At 36.2% G+C, this 16,758-nt stretch overlaps 1 protein-coding gene across 2 annotated transcripts in view; it reads left to right on the forward strand.

Annotated features, from left to right (window-relative positions):
• Positions 1-16,758, forward strand: part of DSC3 (desmocollin 3) — a 47,744-nt gene that overhangs the window by 6,231 nt on the left and 24,755 nt on the right. For both annotated transcript variants that reach the window (XM_008261170.4, XM_008261171.4), the window contains exons 2-7: positions 4,645-4,729; positions 5,109-5,308; positions 6,467-6,586; positions 11,474-11,629; positions 13,370-13,514; positions 15,096-15,262. In XM_008261170.4, coding sequence (XP_008259392.2) covers positions 4,645-4,729; positions 5,109-5,308; positions 6,467-6,586; positions 11,474-11,629; positions 13,370-13,514; positions 15,096-15,262 — 873 coding nt within the window. The remainder of the gene's footprint in view (positions 1-4,644; positions 4,730-5,108; positions 5,309-6,466; positions 6,587-11,473; positions 11,630-13,369; positions 13,515-15,095; positions 15,263-16,758) is intronic.

Below are 16,758 nucleotides of genomic sequence, written 5' to 3' on the forward strand. Positions count from 1 at the left end.
AGAAATGGTGAAGTGGTAAAGGCATTCTGTTTAAATTTCCAAACAAATTCACTATGGTCACTATAGCTTTTTATCTTCAATCCTTTATCAAAGGTCCTAAAAAGTACATAAAATAAAAATTAGGATAGCAGAAATCAATGAGTTATAGAATAAGAAATTAAATTGCCATTTTTCTGGCTATAAATTAGCTACATGTAAGTTCCAACACTACCTATTGACAAACTACTAGAACAACAACAACAAAAAAGTCAGCAAGCTACCTGTATATAAAATCAGTATTTTAAAATGATTTCTCTGGCCAGCGCCGCGGCTCACTAGGCTAATCCTCCGCCTGTGGTGCTGGCACTCCGGGTTCTAGTCCCGGTTGGGGTGCCTGTCCTGTCCCAGTTGCTCCTCTTCCAGTCCAGCTCTCTGCTGTGGCCTGGGAAGGCAGTGGAGGATGGCCCAAGTGCTTGGGCCCTGCACCCGCATGGGAGACTAGGAGGAAGCACCTGGCTCCTGGCTTTGGATCAGCGCAGCGTAGGCCATAGCGGCCATTTGGGTATGAATCAACAGAAGGAAGACCTTTCTCTCTGTCTCTCTCTCTCTAACTCTGCCTGTCAAAATAAAAAAAAAAAAAAAAACACAACAACAACAAAAAAATGATTTCTCTAAACTATCAACACTTAGAAAATTTCAGAGGAGTACCATTCATTATAATAATAAAACATTACTATATCTAAATTGAACACAAAGCAGGAAGGACCTTTATATAAAAAATTATAAAGCTTTATGAAAGCAAAATTAATCATAAGCAAATGGAGAATGAATCATGTTCATGAAAGGAAAATCTAGATAGTATAGAAATGAATAAACACATATACTGAGAAAATAGTACTGAGAGCCCAGGAACTGATTCTGTATTTATGGAGCCATGCATAATCTATTAACATAGGAAGAGTAATTACAATGATTCTGGATCAATTCACTATCTATATGACAAAGAGGAGATTAGGTATCTAAAATGAATTATACACAAAATGCACTCCAAGTGGATAAAAGTTGAATGTTAAATAATTTTGCAATTTAAAAAAAATATTGGATAATATATTTATGACAGGGTAGAGGAGGACTTCAGGTAGCAGATAACAATGCAAGTACAATGATTAATGAAATTGACTACCTTGAAAAAAATCACAGGAAATGAATAATAAAGTTGACTATTTAAAAATTCAAGCACTCTGTTTACTGAAAGACACCACAAGATGAGTGAAGATGCAAACCACATAAATCTACAAATAAAAATGAGATGAAATGAAGTGAAATAAATGAAAAATAAACAAACTTAATAGATGACTAAAGGACAAGAGTGGACATAAGATGAATGACAAAATACACACAAAATGATCAAACTAGAAATTCAGAAAATATCAATGAAAATAGCAGTTTTTAGAAAAACAACACTTTAAAAGTCATAAAATCAGTTGAAAGACTATGAGAAACAGGTTAAGTACTCTGGGGACATGAATAGGGATAGCACCTTGGAGAGCCACTTTGCAATAGCTGATGGGACTAAATGTAGGCCCTCAGAGAGCATGGCATTCTGTTGCAGGTGCACACCTTGCAGCTGCACACATGTGTACGCAATGGAACTAGGAACGTTGACAAAGGGAGGAAAAATCCAACGTCAGAAGGAACTCCTCTCCTAGAGAACATGGAAATGGAATAGAGTGTAGGACTCTAGTTATACTAGTAACTAGACTCTGACTTGTAACTTTATAGACTCTAGCAGATTTTGATGAAACAATGAAGCAGAAGACCTGAATGAATTCATGGGCATTATTACATCATGCTATATTTGATTTAAATATTTCATAATTTAGATAAGTTAACAAAGGTTGTGATTAGAATATGTTAGACACATTTTTCTTTTGAGATTCAAAAATAAAGCCTATTAGGACTGATGGGTGCATTGTTGAAGAAAATCATTCATTTGTCCCTCTAAGTTGATAACTTTTGCTTGGCGACAATATTAGTAGAGCACAAGTAATATAGCTGCTTTAAAATTGCCTGCTTATTTATTTATTTATTTATTTTTTAAGGCTTATTTTTACTCCTTTTCAAATTGGCAGATTTCTTGAATTGTTTACCCTCCCCCTTTTTGTAAAGATTTATTTATTTATCTGAAAGGCAGAGTTACAGAGAGGGAAAGGCAGAGAGAGAAAGGGAGAAAGAGCGAGAGTGAGAGCGAGAGCTCACTCCCCAAATAAGCACAATGGTCAGGGCTCTTCCAGACCAAAGCCAGGAGCTAGGAGCTTCATGCAACTCTCCCAGCAGTGATCCAGCAACTGTATACAATAAAATAAAAACAATAAAATTGTACACAATAAAATAAAAACAATAAAATTGCTTTTCAAGTGTCTGCCCCACATTTCTTCCAGTAATGCACTAGATGTTCCAGTTTTTCTACATTCTCATCTACACCTTGTTATTTCACCCCATGTATTTTAGCCATCCCAGAAGGCATGTCATTGTGCTTTAGGTTTGCCTGCAATGCCTAATGATAGCAGATATCCTTCTAATTGCTTATTGGCCATGTGTATATCTTTGGATCATATCTATTCAAATTTTTTTCTCACTTTTTGTTTATTTGTCTTTTTATTGTTGAGTTATAAGAGATTTTTATGCATTTTGGATACAAACCAGTTATTATTACATGATTTGAAAATATTATCTCTCATTCTTTGGGTTATATATTACTTTCTTTATAATATCCTTTTTAAACTTTTATTTAATAAATATAAATTCCCAAAGTACAACTTTTGGATTATAACTGCTTTTTCCCCCCAAAACCACCCTCCCACCCACAGCCATCCCATCTCCCACTCCGTCTCCCATCCCATTCACATCAAGATTCATTTTCAATTATCTTTATATACAGAAGATCAATTTAGTATACAGTAAGTAAAGATTTCAACAGTTTGCACCCACACAGAAACACAAAGTATAAAGTACTGTTTGAGTACTAGTTATACTGTAATTCACATAGTACAAAACGTTAAGGACAGAGATCCTACATGGGGAGTAAGTGCACAGTGACTCCTGTTGTTGATTTAACAATTGACACTCTTATTTATGACGTCAGTAATCACCCGAGGCTCTTGTCATGAGCTGCCAAGGCTATGGAAGCCTCTTGAGTTCGCCAACTCCGATCTTATTTAGACAAGGCCATAGTCAAAGTGGCAGTTCTTTCCTCTATAATATCCTTTGAAGAGTAAAAGTATAAAATATAGATTAGCTCCTGCTTATTAATTTTTCTTTATCACTTGCTTTTTTGGTATCATACTCAAGAAATCATTGCCTAATCAAAGATAATGAAAATTTACTCTTAGATTTTCCCTGAAATACTTTAAGTTTTTACATTTAGATTTGTGAACCACTTTGAGTTAATTTTTTAAGTATGGTGTTAATTAGGGGTCCATATTGACTTTTCTGTGTGATAATTTCTGATTGTCTCAATACAATTTGTCAAAAATTTATTTCTTTTCTTAAACTTTTGGCAGCCAACCATTAATTTAAAGACTTGTTTCTGGGATGTCAGTTCTGTTTCATTTATCATATGTATCCATATATGTATCCATATATATATATCTATATATGTATCCATATATGTATCTGTAGATGTATCTATATATCTATATAGGTATCTATTTATGTATCTGTATATAAACTATGTATGTATCTATAGATGTATCTACAGGTATATCTATCTATGTATCCTTATGCTACTGATACTGTTGATTATTGTGGCTCTGTAGTAAATTTTGAATTTGGGAAATTAGTTTTTTTTTGGTATATTTGGATATTTTAAATTTCTATTAGGACTGCTAATTTCCTCATAAAAGTTAGCTAGGATTGTATTGAAATTATAGATGAATATGTCTTCTGATTAATGGTGATGGATTCTCTCTCCATTTATTTGGGTCTTTTAAAATTTCTTTATGTTTTGTGGTTTTAGGGTATAAATCTTGTCTTTATGTTTTATGGTTCTACGGTATAATTGTATATGGTTTTAGGGTATAAATCTCATACTTCTTTCACTAAGTTTGTCCCCCAGTATTTTATTCTCAGTACCATTGTGAACGGAGTGGGCTTAATTTTGTTTTCAGATTTTTCTTTGCTAGTATACAGGGGCACTTAAATTTTATCTGTTGATCTTGTATCTTGTAGCTTTGCTGAGCTCATTTATTTGTCTTTGGTACTTTTCAAAGTGTATTCCTTATGCTTTTCTGTATTATTTGTGAATAGAGAAAATTTTACTTCTTCTTGAATGCCTTTTATTTTATCTTTTTGTATAGTTGCTTTGGATAGAAATTCTAGTGTGCTGTTGGATGGAAGTGGTGAAAGCACATATCATTGTTTTGTTCCCAATGTTAGAGAAAAATATTCAGTCTTTCTCTATTAAGTATGAAGTGAGTTGGAAGTTTTTCATAGATGTCTTTTATCAAGTTGATTAAGTTCCCTTCTGGTCCTAGATTTTTGAGAGTTTTTACAGCACAATGAGTGTGCTGTGAATCACCTGTTTTGCATCCATTGGGGTGATCATGTGGTCTTTGTTCTTTATTCTACATTGTATTAATATTATTAATATTATTATTATTCTAGGTCTTCAGTTTTTCTGGTGAGGCCTGCAAAAAGGTGGTATTTAATGTACCTTCTCAACTGGAGGCAGACAAAATAGTCGGCAGAGGTGAGAAGTTTTAAACAAATTTTTATTAAAAAAAAAAAACACCCAGAAATTTAGTTTACCAAGGCTGGAAATAGGATGGTATTTTATTTTTACTTTTGGAATTAACCAGAATCTACTTATTAATAACATAATTCAAGATAATTTTAAATTATGTTTCTACTTTTTATAATTCTGCAGTAAATTCTAGATTAAATGTTCTAATTATATCAATCATTACATATAAAAGCATTTTATTTATTCTATGATTTTAAGCTTTAGAAGAATATATACAAAGTGGTTTATTTCATGCCACTTCATGATTTTCAGAGGCTTATAGAAATTCTTGTAACATTTTGTGTGTGGGAGCATTTACCTTACAATATGGAAATTTTTCTTACAGTTAATTTCAAAGAGTGCCTCAGGTCTGCAGACCTTATCCAGTCAAGTGATCCTGATTTCAGAGTTCTGGATGATGGGTCGGTGTACACAGTCAGAGCTATGATGCTGTCTGATGAGAAAAGATCATTCACCATATGGCTTTCTGACATAAAGACGGGGATACAGAAAGAGATTACTGTGCTCCTAGAACATCAGAAGAAGGTATTCAAAGTACATCGTATATTTTCAGACATCTTCAGTTTTTATTAAAATACTCTATTTGAAAATTGCAGTGAGGAACAAAGAGTAATTAGGGAATGCCCTCCTCTCCCCTGCTGCTTTCCCTTTTCTCCTGTCTACCTATATCCCAATTTTCTTTTCTCCATGTCTTTTTTAATCTTAATATTGTCAAACACGGGCTTCACTTGTCCTTTGCTAAATCTATTGTTGTACCTATAAATTCTAATTAATGGCTTTTATGTACCAGTGTCAGTTTGCTTATTCTTCTATTATAGCATTCAGAATTTTGTACTACTGGAAATATTTTATTAGGAAGGCAAATGGTTATGAAAATAGTCACTGAATGATTAAGGATTTAGACTGGATCACACCTAATCTATGCTAACTATTAACAATAAAGCTAATTTAAAATGACTGATTAGCACCTTCCTAAAGTGTTAATAGAATTATTTATTATTTAGTTCTCATGAAATCTCCCTTACTACACCATGAAATGAGATAGTCTTCAATAAAGAGTTCAAAAGAACACTTTGCAATGATAAAAATGTTTTATAATTTTCACTGTTCAATATGGTAGCTCATTATTAATGGCTACCAAGGACTTGGCATATGGCTGATGCAACTAAGTATAGAACTTCTAACTCATTTAGTTGTCAGATTTATTAAATCTATTAAATTCATTAAATTTAAATTAAAGTAATCACAGAGCCAGTGCTGGCTGCCACCTAAAATATTAGACAAGGCACATAGATCAAGGGCAGTAAATGATTTGCATTTCTTCCCATTTCTTACCTTAGAACATGAATTTTTAGCACCAAGAATATGTAAGGGCTGTATATTTTCTGTCCTTAGTTTGGACAGGGCAAGAGGAACTACTATTAGAGAGATTAATTTTTCTAACTTCAATGTAAGGTCAGTACTAGAAAGGTATACAAAAGGAAATTCTCTAGTTTACAAAACCTTTAAAATCTAGGTACATTCTTTCCTGCACTTTTGATGAAAAAAGACTTTATTAACTGGCTTAGCTGCAGCATGGAAATTTCTAAGAAGGAAAGGTTAGTGTAATGGGCTGTCCACTATTTTATACCAAAGTAAAAAATGATACTTCTGTTGACTTACTGTTTCATTCTCTGAATTCAGGTCTTGAAGAAAAGACACACTAAAGAAACTGTCCTCCGACGAGCCAAGAGAAGATGGGCACCTATTCCTTGTTCAATGCAAGAGAATTCCTTGGGTCCTTTTCCTTTACTGCTTCAACAAGTAGGTTTACATTCCTTCTAATAAAGAGTGCTTTGTTCAGATCAAGTAACTTTTTCATTTTCCTTTTTAATTTTGCTTATGCAAAAGGCAGAAGAAGAGAGAGAGAAAGGGAGAGGGGTGACAGGCACTTAATCCACATCTTTCGTGTGGGTGGCAGGGACCTCAATACTTGAGACATCATCTTCTGCCTCCCAGAAGCACATTATCAGGAGCATAGCTGGGATTGAACCTAGGCACTCCAACATGAGATGTGGGCATCCCAAGTGGTGATGTGCCTGCTGCATCACATGCCTGCCCTTGATAACTTTTTGTACATTTCAAAATAATAGATATGATTTAAGATGTTTATGAAGTATAATGAAAGTGAGTAATATGCAAAAAAAGGAAATCATTGAAAAACTAATACTGTGAGACAGATTCTACAGTCATTCAATGATCTGTATGCATTTACTCATTCATTTAGCATTAGTTACTGGTGCCTACTATATTCTGTGGAAGGTACTCTTCTCATGCTCCTTGCTCTCATGTGGCTTGCAGACTAGTGAAGGAGATAGAAGTAGATAAATGATGGTAATAGTGGTTAGTAATGATCTGCTAGCATCTGAGATGGAAACCAAGCCCTGAGATAAAGTGGTAAAACAGAAGAAAAGGCTTAGTGGAGGGGCCATCTGAGTCGAGTCCTGAAGGAAGGAGCAGGCTTGTGCAGGCAATTCTTGTGGAAGATGAGGGAGGCACACAATGACAGCACGAATGACTGCTCAGAGGAGCTGTGGGGAGCTTAGGCTTCCTTGCTGATGGGATTGAACAGCAAGATGAAGCAGAAGAGTCAGGTAGGGGTCAGGCTCTTATGAACCAGGCCGTTCTGAAGCTTAAGTTAATTATTTAATTCTAAGCATTTTTAAGCAGAATAACGACATGATTAAGCTAAGCGTTTTTGTTCAAATTTAATGAAACATACACCATGAAAACAATGACTAACGTAGGGCTGTGGCCCTGTGCTTGCCCTTTTCTCCGTGAATTTCTGTTACTACGGTTAGTGCTGGTACTGTGACCTGTGTGCTACCTGTTTGCATTTTTAACTATCTTTCCAGAGTCTTTCACACTTACTTTTTACTCTCTCCAGGCTTAGATCCTTGTTTCTTCTTCATGAATATTGTACCCGAAACATCGATAAGTTATATCAATCCTATTTCTGGTTTTTTATCTGTGAAGCCGGCCACCAGCTCTCAGTCCTCATTGCTTTGACATATGTACATTCCACATCGTTGACCTTTACCTCCTTGAAATATTTTCTTCTCTTATGTTCCAGGACACCATTCAGCTAGTGTTCTGCTCACCTCATTGGCCTCATTACTGTGTGTTGTTGATTCTTCCTCATTAGTCTTTTACTTTGGAGAGCTATCAGGTTCATGAACCTTGCCTTTTGTTTACTTATATTCACTCTCAGTGACATCACCCATCTCATGGTTCTAAGTGCAATTTATACACAGGATACCTGAGATTTCATATTTCCAGGTCAAACTGCTAATTGGCATTTCCACTTAAAAGTTTAATAGAAAAATGTGATTTAACCTCTACAGATCAAATGCTTTGTCTTTCTCCTAAAAACATCCTCCTATCTCATTTGATGGCAGTTCCCACCTTCTAGTTATTTTGGCATTGCCGTCTGATTTGCAGAGTTTTATTTACAGAGTATAGTCCTTTCTAAGTATTTAAGAGATAGAGATTTATCACTGTGTAATAAAAGCTTACAGACTTGTTGGGAGGAGCTAAAGAAACAGAATTTGGGTAGATTTTTCAGGAACAAATGCATGAAGTATCTATATCACAGCCTGGCAACCAATAGGCATGTTTCTTTTCCTGTGCCGGAGAAGACACTGATTCTTGAATTACAGTGTTGCTGCTACATTCAAAAGTTCAGTCAGGAGGCTGCCCCTTCTCCTGCTGTGACCTACTCCATCAGTGTCAGTAAAAAGATCAACCTACATCCTATCTTAAAAGATACAATTTGGGAATAGCACCCAGAACTTCTGTTGCTGCAGAAAAAATGAAAAAGAAAGCAAAAGCACTGAATGGTAACATCAATAAAAGCAGCAGAAGCAGCAAAAATCATGCGCCTGCTATACTTTTGGCCTTAACATCTAAAATCTTGCACAAGCACACAGGATGGTCCATATTTGTTTTCTGAGGATTCTGGAAAATTTGGGGGCCTTTTTTTTTTTTGAATATTTCTAGCATTTACACTGTGAAGAGATATGGAAGGACAATGAGATGGACATTGTGTGCCAATTTCTGTATCCATTTATTTTTCTCACTGTTAAACCTTTTAGGAACAGATTTATTTATTTTATTTGAGAGGTAGAGTTACATACATTGAGAGGGAGACACAGAGAGAAAGGTCTTTTGCCTGCTGGTTCACTCCCCAAATGGCACAATGGCTGGAGCTGGGCTGACCTGAATCCAGCGGCCAGGAACTTTTTCTGAGCCTCCCACATCGGTGCAGGGGCCCAAGCACTTGGGCCATTTTCCACTTCTTTCCCGGGCCATAGCAGAGAGCTGGATAGGAAGAGGAGCAGCCAGAACATGAATCTGCCCCCATAGGAGATGCTGGTGTTGCAGGCGGAGGCTTAGCCCACTACGCCACAGCACCAGGCCCCACAGTTATTCTTTTAAATACCTATAGTATTACAGGATATTGATATCGGTGCATTTTACTGAGATACCAAACAACAGTGGCTTAAACAAGACACAAATTTATTCCTCTCATGTAAATGGATGGTCTAACACTACAGACCGAGGTGCTTTTGTTTTTTGGCTTGATCATCTCTGCAGGTTCAAGATGGTTCGTCACTGCATGCTAAAGGGAGAACACATTCCCTCACCTTTTATAACACTGCCTGGTTCTTGCTTATTTTTGATCACCTCCCATTGGCCTGATCTTTGTTTGTAGTTGTATCTAATTTCAAGAGTAACTGAAAAGGACCTTTCTTCTGAGCCTTGTGCTCTGCAGTGTATTCTAATAGCAAGAAAAACAGGAAAAATAGATAATAGGGGGTGCTAAGGACCCTTTAAGACAGTGTTATCCTTGACTTCTATCTTCACTTCGTATTTCTAGCCAACTTATGGGCTCTACCTTGACATTATATCCATAATCTATCCACTTCTTGCCACCTGTGCAACACTCTGTTGGTATAATAAGCTTTCCTTTCTCCCCTGAGCTTTTTTTTTTTTAAAGATCTATTTTATTCATTTGAGAGACAGTTAGAAAGAGAGGTATAGTCAGAGAGAGAGAGAGAGGTCTTCCATCTGTTGGTTCACTCCCCAAATGTCTGCAACAATCAGAGCTCAGCTGATCTGAAGCCAGGAGTCAAGAGCTTCTTCCAATTCTCACACATGGGTGCAAGGGCCCAAGGACTTGGGCCATCTTCTACTGCTTACCTGGGCCACAGCAGAGAGCTGGATTAGAAGTGGAGCAGTGGGAGCTCCAACCGGCACCCATATGGGATGCCAGCCTTGCAGGCCAGGGCTTTAACCTGCTGTGCCACAGCTCGTGCCCCTCCCCTGAACTTTCTAGATAATTGTCCTGCTTCTTCTCCTACTACTCTCTCAAGTATATTCTTGACAAAGCAGCAAGTATCATACTTTAAAAATATAGAAGAATCCTTTAATAAATAATATACAGAATAGGATAAATATTTTCACTCTATGTCTGATAAGGAAGGGGTTAATGCAGAAAATAAAAATAATAATTCAATGACAAAAGGACTATAAATAACCCAATTAAAATGAGCAAAAGATGTGGATAGACATTTCTAAAGAGAAGACAAAACAATTGTCCAACAAATACATGAAAAAAATGTTCAACATTGCTAATCATCAAGGAAATGGAAATCAAAGCCATAATGAGTTTATCACCTCACTCATGTTAGGATGGTTAACTTAAAAAAAAGACAAGAGGGGCTGGTGCCATGGCTCACTTGGTTAATCCTCTGTCTGCGGCACCAGCATCCCATATGGGCACCGGGTTCTAGTCCCGGTTGCTCCTCTTCCAGTCCAGCTCTCTGCTGTGGCCTGGGAGGGCAGTGGAGGATGACCCAAGTGCTTGGGCCCTGCACCCACATGGGAGACCAGGAGGAAGCACCTGGCTCCTGGCTTGGATCAGCGCAGCGCTGGCCGTAGTGGCCATTTTGGGGGTGAACCAATGGAAGGAAGACCTTTCTGTCTCTCTCTAACTCTACCTGTCAAATAATAAAAAAAAAGACAAGATATAGCAAGTATTGACAAAGATACAAAGAAAAGGAAACCCTTGAAACCATTGGTGGGGATGTAAATTGGCACAGCCATTATGGAAAACATTATGGAAGCTTCTCAATAACTTAGAAATACCATACAATCATACAATCCAGGATTCCTACTTTTGGGTGTCTGTTTGAGGGAACCAAAATCAATAGCTTGAAGAGATGTCTGTACTTTCATGTTCATTGGTGCATTATTCCCAAATAGTCAAAATATGGAAACTTATCTGTGTCTACCAATAATGAAAGTATAAAGAAATTATGGAACATTATTCAACCATAAAAGAAGGAAAACCTGTGGGCTGGTGTCATGGTCATCCCAAAAGACTAACCATTGCAACATAAAACCTTTCCCTATTTTGTATTAAAGAGAAAATTACAATAGAAATGATATAAAAGAACAATAATATTCATTGTTGTTAAAGGTATGGCAAGCAGGGGTTCAATGGATGGAAGATTCTCTCTCTCTCTTCCTCTCTCCCTTTCAAATAATAAATAAATAAACATCAAAAATAAACAATATATAAACACAGCAGCAAACTTTTAATGAATTTTAGTTGAAGTTTTTACATCTATGTTTTTTTCCTTTCAGGTTCAATCTGATGCAGCACAGAACTATACCGTCTTCTACTCAATAAGTGGTCGTGGAGTTGACCAAGAACCTTTAAATTTGTTTTACATAGAAAGAGACACTGGAAATCTGTACTGTACCCGACCTGTGGATCGTGAAGAATATGATGTTTTTGATGTAGGGGTTTTACTGATAAACGTGACTTTACATTATTAAACTGTGTTTCTTCTGATGCACACTCCATCTACTCTTTCCTGTCTCCTTATACTCTACTCTGAGAGGGTACCTTAAAGTCAAAGGAAAGTATAATGTGCAACATTTGGAATGCTTGATTGGCTCTTTATCTCAATTTTGTTAGGTAAGTCTGAAAGAAGGCAATGGAGTTTAATTGTATTTGAATCTAAATTCCAGTAAATTTCCTGGGTGTTGATTTTGATTATGAAACATTTTCTTTCATTGCTACTACATTTCCCTCTCTCTAAGACCTATCCAGAGTCAATTGGCAGGATCTTCTTTCTTTTTTTTTCTTTTTTTTACTGGTCTACCTTTTTTGCCTTCATGCCTATGTATGATTTTTTGATTTTTTAAAATAGTTTATTTATTTATTTGAGAGGTAGAGTTACGTTACATACAGTGAGGGGGAGAAACAGAGAGAAAGGTCTTCCTTCTGTTGGTTCACTCTCCAAATGACCGAAACAGTCAGAACTTAGCTGATCTGAAGCCAGGAGCCAGGAGCTTCTTCCGATTCTCCCACGTGGGTGCAGGGCCCAAGAACTTGAGCCATCTTTCACTGCTTTCCCAGACCATAGCAGAGAGCTAGATCAGAAGAGGGGTGGCCAGGACTAGAACCAGCACCCATAGGGGATGCCAGCGCTACAGGCAGAGGATTAGCCTACTGCACCATGGAGCCAGCCCCGCTTGTGTATGATTGTCTGATCATGTCTAAATCTAGATAAGGAAGCAAAAGTGGGAAACCAAATTCAAATAAGGGTTTATAAGCCAGCATTCTGATATGGATGAGTTTAGAGTTGATGGGAAATTACTCAGACAATTTTCAGTGTAATATGGTATATAGCATGGGTCCTGTGTCATCTGTGTGGTTTAGTGGGATTGATTTACCATTGGGAAGAGAGATTCTATTGTAGGATAAAAAACATTACTGGTGTCCCCCATAGGGAGCATATTCTTTATTTTTGGCTAGAAAATGTTCAACACAGTGTTGTAATTACATACTGAATAGAAATACATTTTTTGGACATCTCATTGCCTTTCATTAATTAATAATAAAAAACTTATCCTGTTAGAAAAACTTTTTAAAATATCTGTTCTATGAAGTAAAACAATAGAAGATCTTAGAAGTGACAAGGTTGGGACTTGTGGGTTATTTAGATGATGTAGCAGAGATTTTTCACATTGTGTAGGGTTTAACTGTTCTCCCTGATGTAACTTTCTGATTATGGAGAAAATAAGGATTATGTTGAGTTGCCATATGAGGGGTCTTCAAAAAGTCAATGGAAAATGCATATTCCAAAAAAACTTGAAGGGATTTTGATTTTTACACCATAGTAAGCTTATCTTGTAATTATTTTTCTAGGAACTTTTTAAAGAACCCTCATATTCACATTTACTCATTTTCACATTTAATTCCCCAGAATAGTGGACAGAGTCATCCCTGTCTTCACTGTACTCTGCCTTAAGTTTTATTTGAAAGGTATCTATTTCCACAAAATGCTAAATAATCTTTGCTGTAAGGTATTTCTCTATTTGATGCTTTGATAATTTAAGAACTATTGGGCAAAAATCTTTGAAGTGCTTTATTACTGGAAAGTTTTGCAAAGAAGGTAACAGATAGAACATCTTCTCATCTCTTTGATAGCATCTGATGGATTATTAAATTAGCTTTTTCCTGTCTTACAGTTGGTTGCCTATGCGTCCACCGCAGATGGATATTCTGCAGACTTTCCTCTTCCATTGCCTATCAAAGTGGAGGATGAAAACGACAACCACCCTGTTTTTACTGAAGCAGTTTATAATTTTAAAGTTCCAGAAAGTAGTAGACTTGGTAAGGCTGCTTTTATGTTAAATATGTTTGTGTGCATATTTTTGAGACATTGAGCTTGTTATACTCCAGGTTAGATCACATGAGATAACATTGGACTAGTATCTATGTACTGGAATATGTTTATTCCATCTATTCTAATCAAAATACACATTTTCCAAATATTCAGGAGCTTTTGTTATTGTCCATATGACACTAATTAGCTATCATGATATCTAATAGTTATTTAAACTTTTACCTCTTTTGGCTTATATATTTTATTTCATTTTCTCATATATGGGTTTAATTTTATTCTAATCTCCAAGAGACTATTTCAGATATTTTAATGAGGTTTTATTTAGGGAGATGTTACAGTCATAAAGGATGATGTTGTTAATTTATTAGTTTCTAGTAGTCACTTAGAAAGTCACTGAATTATTGTAACTCCTTTTTGCCATTATATTTTATTTTGATACTTTGATGTAATTGATGATAACCTCTTTATTACTCACATGTATAATTAAAAAATAAAATCACTGATCACTGATTTAGAGTTCGGGAACCTAGTTTTTGGTAAGAGTTCATTATGTCACTGTGGGAACTCATGGGAATTTTTTTCAGTTCTCTTACCTGTAAAAGGAGTTAATTATGTTAGATGACCTATAATGCTTTTAGCTTAATAAATCTGTGAATCTGTTACATTTTTCGTTTTTCCAAAATAGGTGATCGGTTTCAAATTCTTTCTTGAGAATTTCAGTTTCTTTCAAAGTAACACAAGCACTTTACTGCCTCATTTAATGCCAGGTACTTTAAATATTTCACATCAGTAGGTTCAGAGCAGTTGAAGGTGTGATTCTAAGGGGATGAGAGAGAATGAATAAAAAGAAGGACTAGTAAAAAAGGCCACAGAAAAGAGAGACTGGCTTACAAAAGGTCAACTTACATCTATCCAAATATACCTCTAATTGGTCTTGATTTTGCTACTGATCAAAGTTCAATTTAAAAAAATTCTGAATTACTAAGGGGCAATTCCTGTAAGGTTTGTTGTTATTGAAATATTTGGGGATATATATATGTATGTATATATATTTCTCTTTTTAAAATATTCATTTATTCATTTATATGAAGGTCAGAGTGAGAGAGAGAGAGAGAGAGAAAGGCTGAAACCAGGACCCAGGAGATTCATTTGGGTCTCCCACATGATTGGCAGGGGCTCAAATGCTTGAACCAGCTTCCCTGCTTTTGTGGAGCAGCTGGGACACAAACCAGTGACCATATGGGATGCTGGCATCCTGGGTGGTGACTTTATCCACCATGCCTCAATACTGGCTCCGAATTTTTCTTGATTGCATATAACCAACTTCTTTTAGTACTTTACCATCAAACATTTTAAACTGTGAGCAAAACACAAGTATATCTTGATTCTCACAATCAAAATGTTTTATGTTAGAAATCTGAAGTCATCTTCATCAATCGTAGCTAAAGACAAAATGCCTCTTGTTAAGTAATGTATTTTAAGTTAGGTATCCACTATTCCAAAAAGTGTAAATATTTTAAAAATATTTTACAATTGTGGAAATTAAAGATTATTTTTAAAACCTGCAGGTACTACTGTCGGGGTGGTTTGTGCCACGGACAGAGATGAACCTGACACAATGCACACGCGACTGAAATACAGCATTTTGGAGCAAACACCAAGATCTCCTGGGCTTTTTTCTGTGCATCCAAGCACAGGTGTCATCACCACTGTCTCTCATTACTTGGATAGAGAGGTAGATTGCACAGTCCGTGGAATATCAATTTACTAGGGATTGAGCCTGTTCCCCTCCATTTACTGTAACTTGCTAGCCTATGAGTTAAGAGTTTCCAATTTTATTTTAGGCACAAGAATCCTTGCCATTTTCCCTGTGTTTTACATTATTTTCATTTTCTTATGTAAGAGAGATCATTAAGAATAAAAATACAGAACAAGCAGTGTTTACAAAGGGTGATGAAATGCTATTTACTATGAAAATAGTTGCTATTGTAGAATATTTTATTTCTGGTGTGTGGTTGGTTGGTTCCCACTCAAGAAAGTCTTCAAATGTCATGTGAGAAGTAAGTTTTGCTTGTTCCATGATTATAGATTATATCCTGATCCCTATCTAGTTATTATATAGGTATAACCAGGAAATGTTTGAGATCAAATTGATGAGTTATTAAAAATCCATAATATGATTTGGATGATTATAGTAGTATAATGTTACGCATTTAGTACTTTGTGTTCAAATGTTTTACGTATAATTTTATTTCATCATTTTAATTTCCTTGTTTTATCAGAATAGGTACTATATACAGTTAATGGAGAAGAAATGTGACTGCCAGAGATTGATTGACTTGCTAAAGTCAAATTATTGCATAAAATCTTTTAATTTTTTGTTGTTTTTATTGCTCTGGTTTGTCAGCCTACATCTAACTCAGAGTTCAGCATTTTTGAGATGGGTGAATCACCTTTGCATGTGTGATGTAGCTTATCAGAACATTTTCATGATCTTTCTTATAACTGGAATAACACAAATAGAAGGGTTAATATTACTAAGAGAGATCTTAAAAAGAAAAAAACTTCAAGAAATTTTGTAGCATTGTGGAAACCTGTAAAAAGGAATCAAAAATAGAACAGAATTTTTTTTTTTTTTTGGTGGGCTGAAGCATTTTATGTGACAGACTTAATGATTCTAAAGGGGAAAATGTGAGGGGAACAATAGAAATGCTTTTGTATCTGTGGAGTATCTGAAAATGATATGGTAATCAAGTGAAAATGGACTCTCTTACCTCAAAACCCTGTTTTTTTTTTTTTTTTTTTTTTTTTTTTTTTTGATAGGCAGAGTGGACAATGAGAGAGAGAGAGAGAGAGACAAAGGTCTTCCTTTTTGCCATTGGTTCACTCTCCAATGACTGCTGCGGCTGGCACACCACGCTAATCCGAAGCCAGGAGCCAGGTGCTTCTCCTGGTCTCCCATGCAGGTGCAGGGCCCAAGCACTTGGGCCATCCTCCACTGCACTCCCTGGCCACAGCAGAGAGCTGGCCTAGAAGAGGGGCAACCGGGACAGAATCCAGCGCCCCGACTGGGACTAGAACCCGGTGTGCCAGCGCTGCAGGCAGAGGATTAGCCTAGTGAGCCGTGGCGCCGGCCTTGTTCATGTTCTAAGAGAAATGTCTCTCCTTCTGCATTGTCCATGTAAATTGGTGATATCTCTATCTGCCCATCTACCCAAGTAGCATATCAGC

The sequence above is a fragment of the Oryctolagus cuniculus genome, chromosome 10 (assembly GCF_964237555.1).
Source record: "Oryctolagus cuniculus chromosome 10, mOryCun1.1, whole genome shotgun sequence".
Classification (NCBI taxonomy): Eukaryota; Metazoa; Chordata; class Mammalia; order Lagomorpha; family Leporidae; genus Oryctolagus; species Oryctolagus cuniculus.